General features: G+C 44.0%; 1 protein-coding gene across 4 annotated transcripts in view; it reads left to right on the top strand.

The window, feature by feature from the left end:
• Nucleotides 1-24,423, top strand: part of LOC138265847 (ETS-related transcription factor Elf-4-like) — a 258,940-nt gene that overhangs the window by 179,920 nt on the left and 54,597 nt on the right. For all 4 annotated transcript variants that reach the window (XM_069213944.1, XM_069213951.1, XM_069213969.1 and 1 more), the window contains 3 exons: nt 3,472-3,573; nt 4,034-4,195; nt 23,682-23,765. In XM_069213944.1, the coding sequence (XP_069070045.1) occupies nt 3,472-3,573; nt 4,034-4,195; nt 23,682-23,765 (348 nt within the window). The remainder of the gene's footprint in view (nt 1-3,471; nt 3,574-4,033; nt 4,196-23,681; nt 23,766-24,423) is intronic.

Here is a 24,423-nt window from a genome sequence, read left to right as displayed (position 1 = left end):
AGGTTGGGGCACAGTGTCATGAAGATGTTTTAATGCCACTCTAATGTATTGGCTACATAGTATGTACAAATCTGTATTTTTTTATAAATAATATGCCTTGGCCCTGTGAGTGCAGGGTTTGTGACTGGAATTTGTGAGTTCAGGGTGTTTGCTTGGGCCCTGTGGGTCCACTGTGCGTCCGTCCCAGGGCTTTGGGAGCAAAAGATATGTGCCTAGCCATGTTCACACTAGAAACGTGCCGCAATCAACACTACTCAATTTGCGACTGCAGAAATTGTTGACAATCCGTTGTACACCACTCTGGAATTTCACACATCTCTATTGTAATGACTGAGAGGAAAGATGGGATTGAGACGAAGCTGGGCGTTAAGGTGCTTCATCAGATTAGGGTCAGTGGAGCACCAGGTGGTCATCTTGTCAACAGTACCATTTTAGCCATGAAATTATGATAAAATCATGTATGAATGAAAACCGTTCTCTGGCATGTCCTGAAATATTTCCTTCAAGCTAAATTCCCCGTGCTGAGCCTATCTTGAAGTTCTTACGTAATGGCTTAGAAGGGGACAGAGACACAGGCAGAATACGATTTTCCGAAGATCAAGTACTTTGGCCAATTAGGAGGACAAAGGTTGTAACACATGACTTGTTGCTGCACGGCTCCAGGGGAATGTCCTGTGCACATTTGATCACCAATTTATTTTGGTAAAAACAGGGTTACATGGCAAGTGTACTAGACCACACCAACTGGTGGAAGTTCAGCTGTTTGCCAGCCAAACAGAACTGCCCATCTTGTGAGGCCTCCAGTCAAGGATTTTAGAGCACTGACTGCCTGAACTGAGGATTTCTCTAAGTATTGTCAGTGCTGGCAAGTAAAGGACTAAAGGCAGACGGGGATTGAGAGGACCCTTCTCTGGGATCTGTGGCAATAGGTGATTAGTGGAGAGTATCCGTGGTGCTTCTGGTGGCCTAGGACCTAACATACTATTTCACGTCATTTGAATAACCAAGTTGTCTCCTTTGTACACGTGACTCACCAATGATAGCAATAGCAAACAATGATGCACTGTTTACTTATAAATGTATTTTATTGAGAGTTTTATTGCTTGCGGACCAGAATTATGGTCCTGTATAATATGTCATATAAGTTACTTATTGGTTGCTGGTTTTGGTAATTCTTTGTCCAGTAAGACTATTTATAACTTTGACAAGCACTGGATTCTACTTCCTTTATATGAGATTCGACCATTAGCTGCGTAGGCCATGCCTCTTGTGAAGGGGTCTTAGTTACTCTTCTTAGGTTACACTCTTTTCACATCCTTTTTTCAGTTTTTGAACCCCACTTGCTGCACTTTAAGGGACTAACTGTCGACAATCCAAGTTCGGGTCACAAGCAAGTGGTCCCTTCATGAGGGTAAAACTTAGATATCCGATGGTAACCTGTTAAGAACATGATTTGGCAACTCCAGAACAAATATTTACTGAACAGAAAATGTCCCACGCCAGTGCGCGGACAGCTAATGCCAGTTACTGCCCGCCTAAGAACCTGGCGCACTATAGCCTCAAAATTCCACTCCTGACCTGATTATTAAAAAGCCTCTGAGTATATGTACACACACACACAGGACTGACTTTAGCATTGGTGGCAAGTGGTATGAGAATACTTGCTGTTGCCCCCCACCTCCCTTGACTTCCTTCTCCACAGATTCCCTCGCTACCACCCTCCAGTGGTGCCCCTTATCTCACCGAAGTCCCTCTCTCAAATCTATTTAATTTATTTTATAGTGCTACTCACCCACTGCAGGGCACTGTACAGGATATGTTACATAAGACAATGAGAGCTACAAGATATAGGAGTCACACGTCATCCATATTGGTATGCATTATATGTTACGAATGCTTGGTCTGAATAAACATAAACGTAGGATTTAAGACATAACACAGTGGTTGGGGTTATATACACGAATAGGAAGGTGTCACTAATCAAAAGAACCCTTTTTAGCACGAGAGATCAAGGGAAAAACAATAAAGTTCTAGCATGCAGCTCTTTGATGCTGGTTCACAAATCACTGTGCCTTATTAGGAGGATTGCAGCTCATGAACTGCAACTAAAGGATCTCTGTGACAAAAGCAGTAACCCTTTGAGCAATCTTCATTAAATATAAATCTGTGATCTCTAGGTTACGTGGACTTTGCAGCAGTTACATTAACTCTCTGTGTTACTTTATGAAACTGCGACCATACAGAACGTAGATCTCTCCAGTACAGTACATTAACCCCCAGAGTCATCGTGGCTATTACTATAAACCCGATGTTTGCAGGACACACACAGATCGCTGTAGGCTGCGCTTGTCTCGCCTGTCACGCCTAATCCATCTCCTCTATCCTGTCCTCAGAGTAGGGTCGGTTCTAGGAATTTGGGGGCTCTGGGCAGAAAGGGAATGTGCGAGGCCCCACTAATTTGCATAGAAGGTGACAAATCCTTGGCTGCTAGCTATCAATACAGCCCTGCTTTATTTAGAATACTCCTGAGCGGCAGCCCCCTACAAGCACATCTGAAGAGCTCATAAAGGGATGAACATGTAGAGAGGTGCACGTAGGCTGAGAGGGTTAAAACTGCAGGACAATGGGAGTCCCGTGGCGCCTTCGTAATGTGCCTCCTTGCAACTGGGCCCATAGGACGCCCTCCCCTCCCCCCCCCCCAGTTCTGGATGTGCTACACCATGGCTGCGAGGCCTGTAGGAGGGGGTCCCATGAGTACAACTGCAATGAGACTGCCTCTCTTAGTTAGATGGGCATGGGTCAGGAGAGGGCCGGTGTGCAGTGGCCTGGCTGTGTTGCACTGGTGCGGGCCCCATGATGGTGGTCTGAGTGTAAGACCCTGGTCAGCGGTCCACACTGCCCATGCCTAGCGCCTGCCCTGCCTCAGAGCCCCCTCCCCCCACCGTGAGCTTGGCGCAGCATCACCCTAAAGCCTGCACTGCGCTTGCATTATTATCTTCACTCCCGCAGGCACTTTCTGAGACTGCTCTGTGAAGATGCTTTATCCTTTACGGCAAATTCAGCATTACTTGACAAACCAACAGCGCCAGCACTCAGATGCAGGCCCTGCCAGCATAAGGTTATCTGTGGGGAAACCAGCATTGCTGTGGGCTAGTAAAGTGCTGGAGTTAAGAGATGGGCAGATAGCGAAAGACAGGACAATCTCAGGTCTGGTCTTGGAATGAAAAGTGAATGGAACTGAACTGAAAACAAGTTGCATGTGTAGTTGAGTATTACTACTACAAATGTTTCTTCTCTGGATATTCCCATGCTATCTGGGTAAAATCTCTTCGACGCATTGGTAAACATCTTTGGTGTGAGCATGCAAACTGCTTTCACCGCTGCCAGAGCTCCAAGGTAATTAATAAAGTTCACTCTACTCAACTGAACATTTTACCAAAGCCATGTGACCCCTCCTGTTTTCTCTTTAAGATGACGCGTCCTGTCCAGACACTTCGGCTGAAACCACGGAGGCAGCAGAGATTCTTCTCGACATTGAGTCCCCAAATAACATCTTGGACGAAAAACGCATGCGTGAGTTATTCCCTCCTTGTTGCATTGGAACGTGGTCATTTTATTTTACTTTCTCAAATCTGACCTTTGAGCTGGAACAAAACAAGTGTAGAGCACAGAGACAAGGAATGTGCTGTGGAGATATGCAAATTACCATATCACAGAGTCTGTGGTCACTCTGAACTCATCCCGTTTTCAGGAGTTGCAAATGGATAAAATGTGAGTTTTCCATCACCGCCCTGCCTCTCAGTAGAAATAATCACATTATCCACCACTATATTCACCGACGTGCCACAGTTATTGATTTACTACTTTGAAACTGGCTGCTGTGTTGATTTGTACCACCAAGTATCAAAGCCAGAAATATACCTCTGCTGACTGGTGTTTCAGACTTCTAAATATGATCTGCACATGTTCAGGTCCTACTGCTTGGGTCATGCACTTTATTGAGTTGTGTAATTTTTCTATTGTAAACTTTCAGTTCACGGCTATGGGACATATTTGGACGGTGATAATTCATCCCTTCCGAACTATATTTTTATAAGACCATCTGAAGCCGAGGAACGACCCAGCGGTATGGACGAGGATGAATCTGCAGATGAGTCATGGCAGAAAAATGGTGCTAAACCACAGAGGAAAAAAGGTATGGCAAGTAAGCTGTCTTGTGTTCTATTATTCATCAAAACAGTGGGAGAGCAGCATCTGCTTTTAACTTTTCACAGACCTTTTTGCAGGATAATACAAATGTTTGCAGTAACCCTTAATGTTGGGATTAAAATATATACTTGGGATGTTCAAAATAAGACTAAGAAGTCGAGGTCCAGGCCAGATTTTCAAAATAACTCTAGGAATAGCCACATATTATGGAAATTAATTCCATTTAAATTAATATTATGTACATTTATGCTATGTAGCTATCCTAAAATCTGATAATGTTCCTGTCCCTTGGCCCCATTCTGGACAACCGATTTATTGCTTTGGTCACTGTAGGAGAACTGATTCAGTGTTGCTGACATTCACTTTCAAAAGAGTCCTTTAATCTTCTTCACTAAACATTTGCAAAGAAAGATTGGAAGTATATATTAAAGCAGTGGGATCATAGCAGCATAGTGGTTATCCCAATGTTTTGGGATTTCTATGCCTTCTCTCTCATTTGACTTCAGATATTATTGTCATTATTGCTATTATACCGTATCGCACACAAATGATCTTGTTTTTGGGAATCAGGTTGCAGTGAATAATTTAAGTGTCTTGATTTGTTCTGATCCTATTAAAATCTTTGTTTCTATCACACTTCAGAAATACAAAAAAGTGCTTCATTTTTGCTTTCCCAACTGATGAATGTGTACTGTTCATTTACAGGTATTTACATTTTGTTGTCTCGTGATAAAATTACATCCGAACTTTACTTTCACACTTTATGTACCCCATCAAGAATGTCATAAAATTCACTTTACTTTTTTTTCCCCTGGCTGCAAAGTTAGAGGAGTTGTAAACACCAATCCCCTTGTTAACAAAATAAGCAGTGGAAGACACAGCCTGGTGTTTGATCTCTACTTTTGAAGCACCTCAAATGCGCAAACACTACTTTACACACCACAAAATGCGTTTTGTGAATCTGGCCAAAATTGTTTTCTGAGTCCTAAAAAATGTGACTCACAGCATGAGGAAGTATTCAGATTGTCAAGTAAAAAGCATTCTATGGTGCGGAGACTTTTTCCTGACCTGGTATGTTCTTTTAAAATTCCCAATGACGTCCTGCACAAAGGACCAGCTGGCATTTTTAAATGTTTTCAAATACAAATCTTCAAAGTATGGATTTGTTTTTCAGTAATGTAAAGTCAGGGAGAAATATGACCAACATGCCTTAAATAGGATTGGCCACGGATACCATGGAGCTGGTAGTTTTGCAGTGGCTGATAGCTGCTAAGTTGTTTTCTACAGCAAAGCTGAGGCTTTCATTGAAAACACAGCAGTTACCCCAAGCTATAAAAGAGGAATAGACAGGTGTCCCATCTGCTGATTTTTGACAGATACCCTGCCCACTTCTAAATAAGACCCCAAATATAACCATTCTGTTTCCAGCAGTATTTTGGGGAGTGACTCAATGTAAGGCTTGATATATAGTTGCAGGATGTTCCCTTACAAGGACATAGTGTGCGTTACGCCTGCTAAAGAAAGTTGTTTACCTATATAGCTATAGAATATACAACAGGTGCTCTATTGTTAGGGAAAACTGGACTGGGCAGGGCCTCCAATGCCTCGTGCTACATTGCAACTGTTAACAAGTGGCTTGTTTGTATTCTCTGGGGTCATTCAAAATTTCTATAATTTTCATTTGTATGATTACTAAAACATTTGGAAAAATTTAGTGAATCTACTCAAAATGCAAATCTGGCATTTATCACTATGGGGCTGATTACAAGTTTGGTGGTCAGACTGCCAGTTCGCCGCAGCGGCGGTCAGGAGAACGACGTCAAACCAGCGGCATCCCAGCCTGCGCATTACTGCGGGCTCACGGTGTGCCGACGGTGCAGTCAAGGCGGCAGCATGCTTCAGCTTGAGGACAGAGCCTGAAGCTAATGCCGACTACAGCAAGTCGGGCACATTGTTTCCATGCCCCATGTCAGTACATTGGTGGCATCAGGGTGAATAAAATGGGCCTCTGCCACAATCAACATGGGCTTATTCTGCCCTTTTTTGTGGTCTTTTATCTGTCTTTCTGATGATCTTTTCAATGCAGAGTCCGCGAAAAGGCAGGCCATCAAACACACAGCAGTGCCAATGCCGGCACTGCCACCATTGACCGCCGCTGTCCCTAACGCTGCCACGGTAGCTCAAATGTTGCAGTGGCGGCGGTCTTGTGGCATTCCGACCACACAGATCGTAATCAGGCAGTCAGACCACTGAGGAGGCAGCGGTTCGACCGCCAAAGACAGTACGGCTGTCCCCAGATTGCTGAACTCACAATCAGCTCCTATGTTTTTGTTCAAAATGTGTCCTTTTGTTTATTTTGGCAAATACTGAAATAAAGAGCTGGTTATATTGCAATTCTGGAGCCATTACCTTCTCTCTATCAGGGTTATCTGTAGCAGACCAGAAACAGCAAGAAACACTAGTGTTGTTGGAGCCATAATCTAAATGACTTATCTTCTGGGATGGAGCAGTAATTTGTACGTCTGGGCTAGTATGCATGAGCATCAACCCTCTGTAGTGGACCCTGCAGTAAAATGGGCATTCCAACTCTTTGGTATATGGGTACAGCTGCCAGACCTGGTGCTATTTTGTCTAACAGTGGGTTTAGGCAACTATGAGTCTACCCTAAGAAAATGACTGGTCCTAATTCTGTCAGAAATGTTAAACCTTGATATGATCTACTCGAGACAGCAGAGTTTAACAGGTTGAAGACAGGTGTGTCAATTTTCATGGAGCTCACCTGAAGCAAATTCCACTGTCGGCAGTACCAGAGCCATCATGAGACAAAAAGGCCTAGTGTCAGTAGTCCAAGACATTCTTCATGCTTTGCAGAACTGTACTACTGCACTGCAAGTCTCTAGCATAAAGCCCTAATTGACAGAGACTCATTGTATTATTTGTTTGGAAGTCTATAAATTAAAAATTGCACTCCGGATTTCTCTTCCCTGATCTTTTTTTAAGACATTGCTGCTGCATATGAATTCTTGATTTTCAGATCCTTCAGTTTCATTCTCTTGACATACTTCTGCTTCCATTTTCTTTTATTCATAATCATGTTTTTTTCTACTTCTTATAGGCTAAAGGGTAGTTATACCACAATAGAAGGACAAATATGACAAGTCCTCACTTAGTTCCGCCTTCTAAATGAAACTTCTTAATAAAAAAGTGAACAAGATCTACATCTCCACGTTAGACAATCTTATTCAGTTCTAAATGTTTATTATTAGTCGGCTCCGAAGGCTAATTTAATCTCCTAACTACCCTTAATTGTTTTTATGTACTGCTAATTAAGCAAAAGTCAAAAATGTTGGTGAAATTAATACCGGTTTTCTCAGACACTAAAACAATATAAAATAACTTAATATATTTTAAGTTCTCTTACATTTGATTTAATCTACCATGTGAAGGATATCAATGTCACCTCAGGTGCCGCTGCATGTCGTTTTGAACTGGCTAGGGGTCGCACAGTAGGTCTTCTCCTGAGGTCCAAAGCATAGTAAAATCCATTGTAGCCCAGATGTATCTTTTTGCATTGCATTTGTGTTGTTTTGCTGTTTTCGTCCTTCAGTGCTCCGAGTGTGTTAACAAACTATTTCACAAGGCACTGTGCCTGTGCCCTCAGAGCTGTTGCCTATTTTTAAGATATTAATTTGGCAGGTGATTAGCAGAATCCAAAAGTATGTTGGTAATCTGTTGTGTTTGCATGCAGTGTTATATCTTGAGCATCAAAACCAAACTACATGTATGAGGGACGATGAGGGAAGAACACGTTCACACATACAAGGCCGTTCGCCACACCACTCTATCCTAAAACCCATTCCTGATGTTTTATTAAAACAGATCTGACATTCTGTCAGGCCCTTGCTTGCATGTTTGACAGGCTGAGCTTAAAGCTTTTTCAGTTGTGTATTACTTCCCTCCCACAATTTTTAAGCTTACTTCTTCACCACTAGTTATAATATTTTAAGACAGCAACTACCTCCGTCAGACATGGCTTACTGTGTCTCAGAATATGAAAATGTGCACCGAATCACCGTCTGCAAACCGTGTTTTGGAAAGTAAATACATAGCGATGCTGACTCAGGAGTAATAATAGGTTTAGCAGGTGAGTAAGAAGAGGGAAGCAGAGATGTGAGCTTGGACTTTCTAGTTTCTAGCAAGGGTGCCATCCCCTGGGGTTTAGGGGAGCCTCTTCTTCTGCCCCCTTTAATTCTAGTTGTTCTGACTCCTGATATGATGTAGCTGGATACCCCGACTTGTTTTGTTTTATTAATGAGCTATGAGTTATTAACAATTAATTGATCATCCCTAGTGTCATTGACCATGCTTTTCTTCTTTGCTATTACCACTATGGGACATGGCCATAATTTAGATCAAGTTTCCCGCAAGGAGACCAGTTTTAGACCAGTACTGTGTTGCTTGCATTCACAGATGTGGGTATGACTTTTTTTGCAGCTAGCTTGTAGCTTTTCTGGTGATTGGCTAGAGTAGATGAATGTTCTACATCCTCAGTTTCCCACCAGGATGCAAGACCTGGAATGATTGTGGGGTGAACCAAATGCCCAGATGGTAGGTACCCCTACTGTATGAAGCGATTTAAAAAAAAACTCTTTGAGGGAAAATGGGATATGTGTTATGTTGCTGTTCTTGGACAATATTTAAAACTTGACTTTACTTTCTTTATCATCGATTCTGCTTCTCGATTAGCTTGTGGCTGTCCTGTGAATGACTTTCTTTGTTTTATCCCTGTTTGCAATAAATTATCATGAAACTCGTGACTTTATAGAAATGAGGGTCCATGATTCACTCAATTTCTCCAAATTGGAGATACTTTGCTGCAGAAAAAAACAAACCAACCTCACCTCCAGATAATTTGAGAACCTGTGTAATGCTACAAAGAGGTATAAACCACTGGAGAGGAAATTGAGTTTTTTCAGACCAGCAGCTTGACACAGGATGCATGATGCTACTGTTGTTGCACCGCCAACCAAGCCCTTGGAACAGCGGCTTATCCTTTAGAAAGGTGTTGGGTTTGACAACGCCTTGAGAAAACCCTAAAGCCCAGCACCACCACCTTGTTAGTCAGAACGCTTGAAACAACCAGCCTGGTATTTCTCTGCAGGAGTGCCACTGTAAGCAATTATAGCAGATTAGGTGCATTTCCATATGTGGTATCCTGATTTAACACATATGCACCAGTTATGTTTTCACTGGTGTCAGGCTTAGGTGGTGATATTCTAGTTTTTTCTCACTGTTTGTCTTCAGGATATGCATGCATATCTTGAACTAGGAGGTCTTTTTATGTTTGCTTTCAAGGATTATACCAATCTCGGTGTGGCAGGCACATAAATCTTTCAATAAGCCCTTCCATCTCAAGCTTCTTTATCTCATCCACTACCTCCACTTTGACAGAAAGGGTACTCTGCTGTGTCTTTAAAATGTCTTCCATGTGCTGGTCCACTTGACGTCCTTTAAGACTGCTAATACATGAGAACAGGGTCTTGTAGGTCCTTATCCTGGTGGGCGTTTGTAAATTTAATCTAACCAAGGGACTCAGCCTGGTGCTATCTTAGAAGTATCTCCACGACAGTTGTGACAAAGAAATCCTCCTGCATTCCCTATTATAAACCAGATCTTTTAGCATTTGCAATAGCATTGCACCAACAAAAACTTAGATATCCACCTTGTTGTCCAACGTCATTGGGCTGGGGCAAAAATTATTGAATTGTGCTTTGGCTCTCACATTAACAAATGCCTGTCTTTTGGAGCTTTCAACGCCACGCCTTTGTACCATGACATGATATTGTACATGCAGTAGGCTGTAAAGGAAGTACCTTCCATTGACATTGTGAGCGCATCTGCAGATTTCTCAGCATTCCACAAGCATAGAAATAGGACTACAATTTTGCATCAACCAAGGGTCACAGAATGACTTAATAGATAGTGCTCCCTTTCTTAGAAAACACTGTCAATGAGCAGAGTTGGATTGACAAAGCGGGAAACTGGACACGGGCCAGTGCCTGAGCGCCAGCTGTGGGTCGTTTTTTTAAAGGCCTCTGCCAACTCCCCATAGTGCCCTACTATTCTCCATTACTCCTCAACCCCCTGCCATACCTACCTGCCCAGGCCACTGTATTATGGGCCAGCAGAGGCAGGCTGGCTTGCAACTGTCAGTGATAATTTAGAGGAGAGGGCAGGGATGCTTGGGCTTGCAGCGGTGATACTGGGGGTCAGTGTTGTGGCATCTTCACCTTGACCTTCTGTGGTGCTGGCCCTGACCAAAGAAGCAGTGTACTTCCTCTACCACTCCTCCACCAGCCCGCTACACTGAGGCCATGATACGTGAGGGAGGGAAGAGTTATAAGATGCCAAGAGGCTAAGTGATGTTGTGGCCTTTGCAACATTTCTGCTTGCCCCCTTCCCCTGGCCCCTCTCCCGGGGGCAGCCTAGAAGCTGTGTCATTTATGTGTTCCCGACCCCACTGGGGATTCACGTTCAGCCCATGGTGGGTGGGTTAAGAGGGTAGAGTGCAGAGGTGTAGCTGAGAGGCCAATTGCTGCTGTGCTCCTACTGGGCTGTTCTCACCTGGGCCCCCGTGGCCCAGTCTGCCCACAACGAAAGCAGTGTCTTTCGTGTGACCGACTCCTCCGCCAGACCTTCACATTTAGGTCATAGTGGGCGGGAGTAGGAGGGTGGTGCACAAAGGCTGAAAAGTTCTTGGAAAGTCAGGTAAGGTGTTGTGGCCATTTTCGCCTTGGGCTGGCCAGCCTAAATTGTATTATTTAATTTACTAGCACATGCTCAGTTTTTCAGAGAGGGACATGCACCTGCTGGAGAGATCTGTGTTCCATCTAGTCACAGTTTTGACTCATCATAAGTTAGCACATAGGGTTAGTGTGCCTGCTGCAAAGCACACTGTGTAGCTTGCAGATCACAGAGTTATATTTCATAGGTCAGCGAATTACTTCTTTTGTTATGGAGGTACTTTTGTTACTTGCAGCTCACAAGTTATGATGAAGGCCCCTTGAAATGTGTGGCAGGGAAGGACCGAATTATGCGGCAAGGAAATACAAATTATGCATTTTTTAAACATTGTTTCTCTGCCTGTGCACATGTTTCACCTCATTAGTATCAGTTTAACAACCAAATACAGCAGTAAGCAACTGCAAAATGACCAGTCAGACTTTTTGAAGAGCCTTCCAATGTGCAGGAACATGTGTTGCCACATTTTTTTGTAGCTTCTGAAGCGACTAAGTTAGAAACAAACTTTTTTGATAAAATCTGGCAAGCGTGGCAAATCCATAAGTTTGAGAATAACGCAGCTGCCACCAAATCACACAGTGAGCGAGCAAAGAGAGCACACCCAAGTTCTGGGAAGATTCCGGGGGATTTCTCCCCCTAAAACAGTTTTTAAAAAAAGAGGTCAAATAGTATATTTTACAGCACAATATTCACCTACATTTGATTTTTAAAAAAACACACACAGACTCTGAAAGGGCACTTATTGCATGCTGAAGTTCTTTAAATGTGTGCCCCCTCAGTAAAGATGGATAAACTCCAGGTTTCGTCCCCATTTAAGTCAAGGTGTATAGTGTGTCCCCCTGCATGCCAATTATAATCAATCAGGGTTTATAAAGCGCGGCAAATCACCCTGAGGGTCTCAATCAAAATGTCAATACCAGCATTTTGCAACATGTGTCCCATATGCCAAAAAATACATAATATATGTCTACTTTTTGCCTGGTAACCTCATATGCCAATAAATACCTCCCTCACTTTTATTCATTCTCACTCACTCAGTCACTCTAGCTCACAATCACATGTACTCAACTATACTAACTCTAATTCTAAAGTAATGTCTTTTATTCTCACTCTGGCTCATTCTCAGTAAGTTACACTATCACTCACATACACACAAACACACACTACTTTATTGACTTTCCTTTAGCTCGCTGAGCCTTTGTGCTTCAGCTGACTGTACTGCCTAGAGTCGACTTTCAGCAGGGCAGGAGCACAGCTTCTACCGGCCTCGAGAACTACAGCAGAGAGTTGGAGTCTGCACAATCACGTGTAGGTCCACCTCACCTTCTTCCACCTGGGCACAAGGTGGGCTACGATGAGTTGGACTCTTGCCAGCACCACTCCCGTGATGAGATGGGAGAGGATGGGGTGCCAGCATCATTGATGGGTAGTACTGGGCACTGTAGGGATTAAAGCAAAAGCACCCAGGGTTACCGGTCCCAATGATGCTACAACTTGTTTCTAATGGGAAGGACTTAAAGTCTAATATTGCAAGCCTTCTGCGCACTCCTGGTGGATTTTTGATATTCCAAAATTACTCAATTATGGTTTGACCTGTGTACGGCCAGGCACTATACAAAGTACCAAATTTGCATGTCCCGATAACCATTCTGCTTTCTTTACTCTTCTCGCCAGCCACTTGGTGCCCCGTTAACAAGCCCCCGGGTTCAAATATCACTTAGATAACATTTGTCATCTGGAACATTGCAGTTGTGAGCAGTGTAAGTGTGTGAGCATCAAGTTACGGAAACACCGATTCTCACAATGCTCTCGCATTAAACAGTATGTGTACTAGGCCGTCGCCAATGCTTTCAACAAACCAAACGTTAGCGTGCTAAAATCTCATCCCAAACACCACATGCAAGCAAACATCTCACCATGTGACGGTTATATTAATGAAGAAAGTACTCACAGATGGTGCTTCCAACATGCAACATAAAACAGTGCAATAGGTGGCTGGCGAGGAGGGCCCTGCGCCCGAAATGGAGGACTTGAAGCCTGCCAGGACCCTGAGACCAAGACTAGGATTTTGCCAGTCCTGGATAATCTCTCTGATGGCTGGTGCGGGTGCCTCTGCATACTTGTGCCAGTCGTTAGGCAGATTTGCTGATGCAGCTAGAGCGATAGTAGGAATATGTTTTATTATGCTACTAGTGAATAATAGATTATAATTCACTGCTGGTATTATAAAAGAGGGGGGCAGAAACAGGAGCGAGCCACTGAAAATTAAAGATTTCTGATTTATTGGATAATCGGGGTCGAGGCACTGCTTAATTTGTAAATAAAAAGGTGCCCGTGCCCAAAGCCCTCCTCTTAAACACACGGTTGCTGTATTTAAATGTGCGAACACGGAATACTGAGGCAGCGTAATCTCGGGCCTCTTCAATCCATCTACAGCCACTCGCTGCCCCTTCAGCTCACTCTGGCAGCTTTCTACTTTTTCCCTTTGTGGCGCTTTTTCGTTTTTCCCTTCCTCAGTCTTTCTCATGTGTGTCTTTTGCTCGCAACAAATGCTTGAGGCTGAAGAATAAGCCCCGGCCTTAAAAAATAAGTGCCGGTGCTCAGCACCGGAAACAACAAGCACAAATTAAGCACTGGGTCGAGGGCACAGTTGACCAGGAGCGGGATGCTCACAACCCAACGTCGACACTGAAAGTAAGTGTTCAGTTTTTACAACTACAGTGTTTCCATTATTCACCAGTGCTACTCACCCTTCATGATTTCAAATGCGTAATGTGGCACACATTTCTCCAAAAAGTAGCCCACTGATACTAACAAGCAATGTTTTCTGAAAGTCTGCACTCCTTGAATGTGGGCCACTTTTTGGGGAGGTTGGCCAGGCCTATTTCTGGTCCCAAACCGACCCTGTCAACGAAGCACTATGGAGTAATTGCACAGAGAATCCTATCTGTTAAGTATGTTGATTTCTGATAACATCTATCTATTTCTGCACTAAAACACACGAAAATATACTACTCTCCCTCTCTGTCTTGGCTACCCTCTCAGAAAACTGGGATATGTAGTAAATGTACTGCAAGATGGTAAAGCAATAGGAGTATCCCAGAAAATCTGGGACGCCTCGGCACCGTAAATTAAGGATGGATGCTGCTGTGTGCTTTCTAACACCAATTATATGTAATCTTCAGTAGCAAAGTAGATTAGTATAGGTCTGCTAACCAGATCACTCGACTCTTGGTGGCTGTAAATTCGTTTTCTAGGTGCTGCAATTCAATGATCCATTGCCAGTGAGTTAGAGGCAAAGTGTGAGACTGCTGGGACATGGCAGCTGCATCGTCTCCCGTACAAAGAGCAAGTGATCATGGACAATCCTGTTGACCGTTGTTATTCGGATTATCAAATTTCTCAAGAAAATTCAGTCCATTCTGAGATTTGTAGTTCTGTTTATCTCATTATTACAGAAACTACATGTCCCACAATGCAAAGAAAACTTGGACTGAATAAACTACTGATGTAATCCCCCTGGACAATTAGAGCTCTGTGATATGTTGAGACCAGTAAACCGCACATGGGGATTATGATACAGGAACAAAAGAAGAGACGGATTTAAAGGTTGCTCCTCGCACCCAAAACACGGGAGCTGGAATGATTTATTGAAGCTGGACTATGTCACCGTCAGTAGGAGGAGATGTGCCCTACGGGCCTAAGGCTTCCAATTTGGAACTATGGATCAAAGTTCAAGTCCTGGTATCGCCTCAGCATCATGTGACTGCAGGGAAGTCACTTAATCTCCCCGTGCCATAAAAATGAATTTGATCTGCCGTTCATGTAAAGCAATCGAATGCCCATGGGCCACGTTTGCGCTAAATAACACACAAAGAAATGCAAAAAATAAATCAATTAAAAATAAACAGTCATTTCTTCGGCCTCATGCATGGGCGTATGCATGCAGGCACACTGACAGAACCTTAGGCTACCACAGGTACCTGCGCAGGAAACACGTGATTCTAGAAATTGTATGTTTGTTATACCCTACGACCTCTAATGAGGCGTTGAACCGCTTAGCAACGAGTTTTCTTTTCAGTTTAAATCTCCAAGTGACACTTTACCTTTTAACGTCTGACCTGAAGTAAAATTCTCAGTAGGGGTCTCTTATAAATTTCCAAAATGTTAACGTAACACCGCATTATGTACTGTTGATAGTTATGTCTAATCTTGTCCTGGATATATTAGGCATATTTGTAAGAAAAGGAGAAAAAAACACAGCAATTCTAACTCGGCAACTTGGTTCAGTAAAACTAATGCTGAAGCGCCCTCTTGTGGCCCCAGAGGGGAATGACTTTTCCTAGAGAAACTTGCAGTCTCTTGCCGCACCGCAGCACACGTGAAGTAGTTTTATCCCAATTTTTTCATAGAAGCGCCAGTTCAATTCGTTCTGTACTCTTTTCATGTGGTCCTACCGCCCCCTAGATTTTCTCTGCGCTAAACCCTACACGATACATACATTCACTAATAACACTGTACCGGTCCAATACAATAGCCGACAGCATACTCGCTATAGACTCGCACATACAACCGTTTCCGTTCTTTATGATGTGTTTGTTTATTCTTCATGGAAGTTAAGGGGCTGATGTCACATCTTTATTTAAAGAACTAAAGTGAGTTATTTATGAACATCCTGTTAGAACTTGTTGTGAAGCAGACATTTCTGAAGAGTCAGAGAGCAGTGAACAGTCTAATTGGGCTATATGAGGGATAGATTAAGGAAACAGTAGCGTGTATGTCTTTGTCCGATCACTGGAACAAATCTGCCATGGGCAGTGTCTGTCCTTGACAAATGTACTATCTTCACAAGCAGCTGCGGAGAACGAAGGACAAACCCCGACTGCAAAGAGGAGGGCTGCATTAACGTTTACAAGCTTGAAATATGGTATAGAATTCCCGTGGAAGTGACGAATAGCTATTAACTTTGCAAATGTCATCAGACCACGTGGTATTACATGATCAGCCTGGTTCCCAACATAATGCTATTCTCCTTTCCCTGGCAAGATTACTCATTGAGTTAAATGCAAACAGCTTACCTCTGCCATGATCTAACTTTGAATCCTGACAATGCCATAGCAGCCTTCTCTCATTCCCAGGTCAGTAAATTAAGTACTGTTAAACGAGATAATAAGATCATCTGTCACTTTACAGTTCTTTGAAACCGCAATATTGTGGTATGAAGCACTATACAAAAAGAAGGTATCATTTAGCAGTACTGCCATTTCTTCCATCTACCTACGTGTTGGATGTGGAGCCAACCACAATTTCCAAGTAAAACTAACATTTAAATTAATTAAAGCCCGTATGAAAGCAGTTGTTTATTGGATCAATGCCAGTGGCTTAAAGCGAACAGAATGCAAAGCGGTTGATCAAAGATAATAACGCCGATTTAGCGAATTAAGGCTTGAACCAGATGAACAATAGTTGGTTCTGACCTATTTTATTTGAATACATTTGGATTCCATGAAATATACTTCCTAAAGACTGCAGATGTCGAGGAAAGTATCTATGTTTATCAGTGTGGATGTTTTGAATTGGCATTTATGGAGGTTTGATTGAACAACCTTGGGGAGCATAATAATTAGTCCTGAAGAAGGTGGTGAAAAATGTCTGGAAGCCCACCGAAACGCGTCAACGTTTTACTCTCACTGGACCCATAGGAGGAGGCTCTTATCGAATAAGGATTGCTGACAAATATCGATAGGCCTAGACCTACCATAATTGGGACAGTCTTATTTTATAGACTATTGTATATGTCTTCTTTTTATCTCCCTTTTATTGAATTTTATTTTAATTTTATTTGGTTTTATTGATGTTTTTAGTATTGATGTGTTTGTCTTGTTACTGTGTGATCTGGGGTCTCTATTTGGAACTATATTAAATACTTACCCTTGATTCCTTTGTCATTAGGCTGATCAATAGAGAGATTCATTGATTGTGTGAGTGTGAAGTGACTGGTTTGGTTTTCCCGTGGGGGATTTTTATGAATTTACTAAAGCTAAATGGCGACAAGACAGCCTGGTGGCCTGCAGAGCTCTGCCATATATGGGTTAACTCAGCCAGGAACCTAGCTCTACTCAAGGATGACAAACTTTTATTCTCCATACGTCTGCCGTATGGCAGCAACATGTTTGAGCATGCTGCACAATATCTTTCTTCTGCTCACCACTGAATCTCGGAAATCCGTTGTACAGGCTTACATTATTTCCCGCCCTTACTACGCCAATGCCCAGTATTTGCAGGCTTCTAAATGCACAATCCCCACCTCCAAAGTTTCCAAAATGCTGCACCCAAACTCTTGCTCAACATTTCTTCCCGTACCTCTGTCATGACACATTTAAAAGACCTTCACTGGCTGCCCATTCTAAAGCATGTATCATTCAAATCACTGTGCTTCATCTACTAAGCAGTGAACTATCTTGGCCCCCTCTACCTAAGAAAGAAGTTCACAGTGTATTGTCCACCTTGCACACTCAGGTCATCTGCCAACAAGAGACTTGTACTCCTCGGGGTCGGGAGAAGCAGATTGGGAGGACGCACATTCTCTGTTCTTGCCATTAAATACTGGAACTGTCTTCCCATAGAGTTGATATTGACCCCTCTCCCCCCCCCCCCATATGCAAACTTTTCCAGAAAAGGTTAAAAACATGACTATTTTAAACTATTGTCAAGAGCGCTGTAGAAATATATGTCTTTCAGTCACCGCTTCCTTATTGTTTCTGGGTAGGGCGCAACATTTAGAAACATAACCGGAACCCAATCGTAATCCATGCAAGAAGTTAAGTCAACTGACTAATCATTTTATGAACTGTCAGAACGGCAGAGGAACAAGTCTAAATACATAGCAGAAGCCATTGCAGTGATATTGAAACACCCACACAGAGTTACATGTTCCGCTTAAGAGTTTTTTTTCAATTTTCACACGACGCAGTACCTTTCCCTGCACTATGCTCTGCCAACACTTGTGTTGTGCAGATTCCTGCTAAGTTGCATTTCTGTGACTTGAAGACAGGAGCGAATTGCAGTTTATCCCATAGCAAGCTAGTACAGAACTATACTGTTTTCACAGTGTTATTGGGCCATTAGATTGGGAAGTGGCAAGAGCAGTGATATAATATTAGCCCCCACAACCCCTTTGGGGGGGCAAGATCCAGGGGGCACCTCAGCACAGTACACTGAGCAAAGTGATAGACCAGACCGGGGAGGACCCTACATGTACTTTGCATGGGTGCCTCCTCAAATTTCGTTGCACTACTTGGCAAGAGGATACATCCTAGTTACAGAAAAGTGGTCATCTTGTTTGGCCCATGTTATGCGTTGATGACTGCTGTGTTTGTCACAGCTATCTCAAGTGGTGCCTTTGACAGAGCAAGTAGTTGCGGGTAGCTATGTAATCACTGAGGTGCGCTCCTTTAAAAGAACTCCCAGGCTGGCTGGATCCAGTGACTACCATTTCTTTATTCACAGTGTGCTAAAAATATAAGGGGGACGGAAGCCAATTCGAAATTTCTATATTCATGGTTCTTTATCAAAGCGAGGATAAAGGAAACTTAGGCAGTTGGACAAATGCTGGAGAGGCGTAGTACTATGTTGTGGACCTGTCTGGCAAGCCCACCCTTCTAGAAAAAGATAAGGGAAACTATTAGAGACATGACAGGTCTGGAGATCTCAGAGAATCCATGATGTGTTCTTCCTGGTGCAAGGGGGGAGGGTGGAGGTAGGGTTCATGGCAACCATGTGGGTGTGGTCCTATTTTAGAATCACAGCTGTATATGCATATACTGTTGCTCATGGGGCAAAGCTCAAATGCTGTTTGATCTTAAGCGACTTGTCACGTGGCTAGGTACTGCCAAGGCCTCCCACCTACACCCCAAAGTCCACCGTCCTGTGTGGCCCAGGAAAACCTTTAGGGACTAAAACTCAACTTTTTTAGGTTTGGGGTCATAAACCCCAGCCATATTCTATTTACAAAAAAAAAAATCACAAATCATTAATCAATCAACAAAAATTCTTTATGCAGTAACCCCAAGTTAATTACATATTAGTTAATCATTTTTAGATGTCTAGCCATAACAGAGTATGCTAATACATCGGAATTCCTAACTTATCTAAAGTCAGTTCCTGCGTATCCTCTTCAGTGACTGCAGATGCGATTATGACTGATTCTAAGGAGACACCCCAGTCCTTTCTCCACCCCACGTCTAGGTTGCCCTGGGGTAGGCTTCCATATGGGAGCATCATACCCCCTTTGGATCTTCATAGGTGGAATTAATGTACAGGGGGCCTGCCTACCCCCGAGATACCTACCTTGGGTACCCCCTCCACCCTCAGACTCCACTCCTCAAGTCCAGTGCTAGTCTCAAGATCTTTGTGCATGCGCAGCCGGTTGGCCCTAGGGACAAGATGCCAGCGACCGCTCACAACTCGCGCACTCTTGAATGTCGCATTTAATTCCTAGCCAGCACCCCTTGGAAGGTCCTATTACCTTGGTGTCCTGCTCCGGTAAAAAAAGGCAAAGCTAATTGACCCATCAACCATGATCTCACCCCACCACAGGCCAGCATAGTAGACTGACTATCTGGCCTCCCCCCTCCAGCAGTCGCTCATCTAGTGTGGACTGTAAACTAGCCAAGCCAGGAAGTTTTCCAAAAACATATCATTGCAGCCTGCGATAGGTGCACCCCATCCTGCAAGGAGAAATGCTCCCCCTGTTTATAGCCATGGAGAATGACAGCCAGCTTTGGTGACCTGAACAACTTGGCCACCTTGTTGTTTTCTCTCCTCACTGAGTGATTAAGCACCTCAACTGAAACGCCCCCCTCCACTAAAGTCAGGTGATGATATTTCACCAGGCAAGCACTGAATGCAGAAATTTCTTAGCCAGCCAGCCAACATCCAAGACCACCAGTTCAAAAAGCTGTTGCCGGCCTAGGGGAACCAAGTCATTACTGCCTAGAGGAAGAATTATGATATCCGGGTGCCAGCACCCCCAGGGCAGCACTGAGTCCAGCACTAGCCTCAACTGGGTGAGGCGAAGCCTGGCGCAACCAAAGAAAGAAATGCGGTATCCTGTCTGTTAGGTTTGTGGTGCAAAGGCATTCCTTTCATACAGTTGACCTGCTCGCCGCAAATAACAGTAGCTGAGGACTCAACCATCCATGACCCCTGAAGCTCCTGCATACACCAGAACCCTCAGGACTTCTGAAAACCACACCAGCCAGCAATCCTCCTACCCGCCGAACTGGAGAGCCCTGTTGCCACAGCTGCAGTGGCAGCCCGATCTTAAAAAAAAATGTAAAAAAATGAGTACCGAATTCAGAGGAGTTAAACCCCACTGCTGACTGGGCGCTTGAGAATTTGTGAAAACTGGTACCTGGTTAGTGGTGTCCCATCTGCATGCACTAAGACTGCCCCCTCCACTCCTTTGGGCCGTTGAGCTAAGAAGGCTTCTAAATTGAAAACCGGACAGCACTCGCTTCCGATTGCCCTTCACAACAATATGTGATCACCCTTCCCCACTTGGACCATCTTAGAACGAGGGATATTGATCACCAGAGTCCTCGCCCCATCCAACAATGAATGTTTGCCAGCTGCATCCCCTCGCAGCATCCCTCTTGTTACTAGCCACCAACTCACTGAGTCTGAGGGCCCCATGAAAGGCCAAGGTAAAAGCAGCCCTAAATAAAGCGGCCTCTATCAGGGAGTTGCATATGTCCTGGACAGGCCTCAAGATAGCCGATAGCTTCACAGTGTCATTGGGGCACCTGGTGTCCTGCTGGTCCTCTCGGGCTGCTGCCAGCCTTTTAAAGTTCTCCTTACCAGTGACCCCTGCAGTTGAGCAAAGAAAGGTATGGTGGCAGTGTGGCGCCTAGCACTTGCAACAAACCTTCCCTCTTTCCAAAGGGCCCCCATGAATGCCATAACTGATGATGCATCAGACCAAATAGATAACCCTGCATGCCGTAGGAAATCTGAATAGGTCGAGAAAGCCCCCTCATAGGCTCTCCTGGGTGTTAAACTGGCTTCTCCAAAGTCTAGTAATCTTGTGCACCAATCCACTCCAGGAACAGCATTGGAAATTTGTCTGCTCCTGGGTGGTAGGACCTGAAAACCAGCATCTTAAAACGGGACAGGGCATCAACAGCATTGTTCAGAACATCAGGCACATGCTTAGCTCTAAACAGGACCTTAGATTAGACACAGCAACACAATATCTTTCAGCCTCAGGATCATCCTGCACTTCGTGGCTTGTATAGTAATATATTCTACCACTGACATGTAATCTGACCAGAATATCATGGACTGATTGCAAAAATGCTCTGGCCACACTGACAAAGCTACGAGGATTGGTAACAGTTCAAGAAAACCAATATTTGTCACCAGACTGTACCCACTCCCTGGGCCAGCGCTATGCCCACCAAGCCGCATCAAAAATGGCACCAAAACCTTTTCTGCCTGCAGCATTTTTGAACAGCCCAGCTCTTCATTGGACCTCGGCTGACCTGGACACACAACCATACCATTAAAGTCACCCATGAATGACTCCAAATCCTCCTGTCCTGCTTGACCTCGCTGAAGAGCCTGGTGTGGTGACGCTTCACTTTCAGGCCCAACGTGACTTGAGCAATCAAAATTAAGTTGTCCAACCAGACATTGTAACTGATGGAGCATGACCTTTCTAGCCCTCAGACATGCCCGTAAGGTCTGTGAGAAGGTGTCAACCTTACACATCGGAAGCCGGGGTACTCCTGCCACAGAATCTAATTCCATACCCAGGAAGTCAGTCGTGGTAGAGGGGCCAGCTGTTCTGTCCTGCACTACAGGGACCCCAAACTCACCCATCAGCCTCTGAAAGATTCCCAAAGACTCTGCATACCGCTCAGAGCCAGGGGGGCCAAGGAGCAGAAAATCATCAAAGTAGTGAAGCATTCAATGATTTCGTGACTCATGCCTAAAAAACCCACTCAAGAAACGTGCTACATTTCTCATAATAGGAACAAGATACAGAGCAACCCAATTTTGCCGTCACAGCCCAAGGCCCCAGCTCCTGCAGAATCTGAATAGCCTGATCCAGGGAGGCATACCTGATTAAGCATTAAGCCCTGTCAATAGCTTTGTTCACAGAATGGCCTCTTGGCACTAACAGGTTATGGATTAATCTGAATTCCCTCGGATCCTTCTTAGGAACTAGGCACAGGGTGGAACAGACAAAACATTCAGAGGGGGCTAGATCAAAGGAACCAGCTATGGGATCCAAATTCTGGAACTTTGCTTTAGCCAATCCATGGTTGCCCCTAAGGGACTGCTGGTTCCTGCAACAGGGAGAGCCCACATAGTCTGGAGCTGGGATCGTGAAACCTTTCTTAAAGCCTTCATACAATACCTGTGCAGCTGCATGGTTGGTATAAGTATTTAACCAGAGGACCATAGCCAACATGTTAACAAGGGAGGGAGCCTTGCCAAAAGCAGAGTCATTAATCTTTTTCCCTGTTCCCCTTGTCCCTAGATTTTTTGAAGCCCTTGAATTCGGGGTGGGAGGTCTGACCACATAATAAACAGCAATGCTTGAACTTATAGGTCCCAGCAGGTCAGGAGCATATGCACCGAATAAAATCTCAGCAGGCCCCTTTCCTCGCTTTAAATCCAAATGCAGAGTATCAGGAGCAGTCGGCGGGGGTGGGGGGGCCCACTTTTATGGGCGGGTCCGATGGTGTCATCCCTGCGTGTGGCCCACTAATGCCTCCTTCAACCACTGAGACCCTTGACTGGGGGTCAGGGGCACATTGCACCCCTGCCTCCCAACGAGGTGCTCACAGCCCAGCGTAATCGCCATATGCAGCCCACTCCACCCCTGAGTTGGAGGAGCCCTATGCATGACGACCCGCCCGTGAACAAATATATAAGTAATGAGGAGGACACTGCAGATGTTCCATACTGGGGACCCTTCATTCAGTTCATGGAAGCAGATCACAGTCTCCTGACATCCTCAGTGCCCTCACACACTCTTCAGCTTTTTTGTTGCATCTGAAAGTAACAAGAAGGTATGTTTCTTGCCACCACCTGGGAAGTAATGTTTCTACACGAAACCTAACACTTTCACCTGCAAAGGAGATATGTAGAAAGATGGGAATGGAGGGCTAAGAACATGGTTAGTACCAGTTGTATGGTGTTATATTAAATCTACTCAATTAAAACAGTTTAATCCAAAACATGTACCTGGCACATCACAGTGGATATTTAGCTTAGAAAGTCCATACTGATGCAAGGTGCCCTATGACTCACTAGGCGTGGGAAGAGTGGCAAGGGAAGGAGGAAGCTGTAATCTTGACACAGTTAAAGAAGCCCAGCATTTCTAAGAGTGAACCATTAACCCAACTTCCTGGTAGAAATAACTGCTGCGTCTTAAGTTTGCCTTCATATTCAAACTACTGACATTTAGGTTTTCAAAAACTAACAGTATTTTTAGATTAGTTCTCTTTTTCGTATTTTGTTATATGTAAACTATGCATAACTATACTCTCGGTTTTGTAAAGCCCACTGTAAATGAGTAACTAGCTCAGATTTTGCACAATTTTTTTTTTCCATTCACTTTTAGTCGGAATTTGATAAATCACATCTTTGATTTTCAGTTCGGAAAGTGAAGCCCTCACGACCGTCTTCGCCTATCACATCCCCAAGTATTCCAATCAAAAAGAAGACAAAAGACGGAAAAGGTTGGTATAGTAAGTGTTCCTGAAGTACAAAGTGAAATCCACAGACTCGTCACTTACTTGTGTCTACACTTATCATGTGAGGCTGTTATCTCACCATATTCTTTCTTATGAACCTTGCTCACCTGAGTTTTATTGACTAGCATTTCCCTGCTGCAGAATTCTTGGGTCACAACACTTGTTCTTTAGCGGCTGGTGATACCACTTTTTTATCACTCTGATGCAGTTATTAATTTGTAAAACAATGAGTGCTAGGGCCCAAAGCCTCATTCCACAACTGGCACTTTAAATATCAAGGGTGCTGAATATGAGTGCTGAGCAGTCTTGATCCCACCTCGTTCTTCTTTCATCCACCACCAGATACTCCCTGCCCCTTTCGCTTGTTCTTGAAAGCTCATTTTCATCTCTGCTTTCTCCCTTTGTCATTGGTTTTCCATCTTGCCCTTTCTTCTTCTTCTTTCTCCCTTTTGTGTTTTGCCCTCTCTTGCTCTGGGTGCCCAAAAATGGGTGCGGATAGGTCCCACATGCATGAGTGTGAATATATCCCACCTGCAACGACCAGCTCAAATTAGGCATCGCTGAGATGATGTAATCGCAGTTCAGGATGGAAGACCTACAATAAAGGTGTGCAGCATTTTACAGCATTGCCTATCCTGTCAGG

Source organism: Pleurodeles waltl, chromosome 2_1 (genome assembly GCF_031143425.1).
Source record: "Pleurodeles waltl isolate 20211129_DDA chromosome 2_1, aPleWal1.hap1.20221129, whole genome shotgun sequence".
NCBI classification, from domain to species: domain Eukaryota; kingdom Metazoa; phylum Chordata; class Amphibia; order Caudata; family Salamandridae; genus Pleurodeles; species Pleurodeles waltl.
The sequence above is the reverse complement of the archived record's forward strand: the minus strand, read 5'-3'. Positions and strand labels throughout refer to the sequence as shown.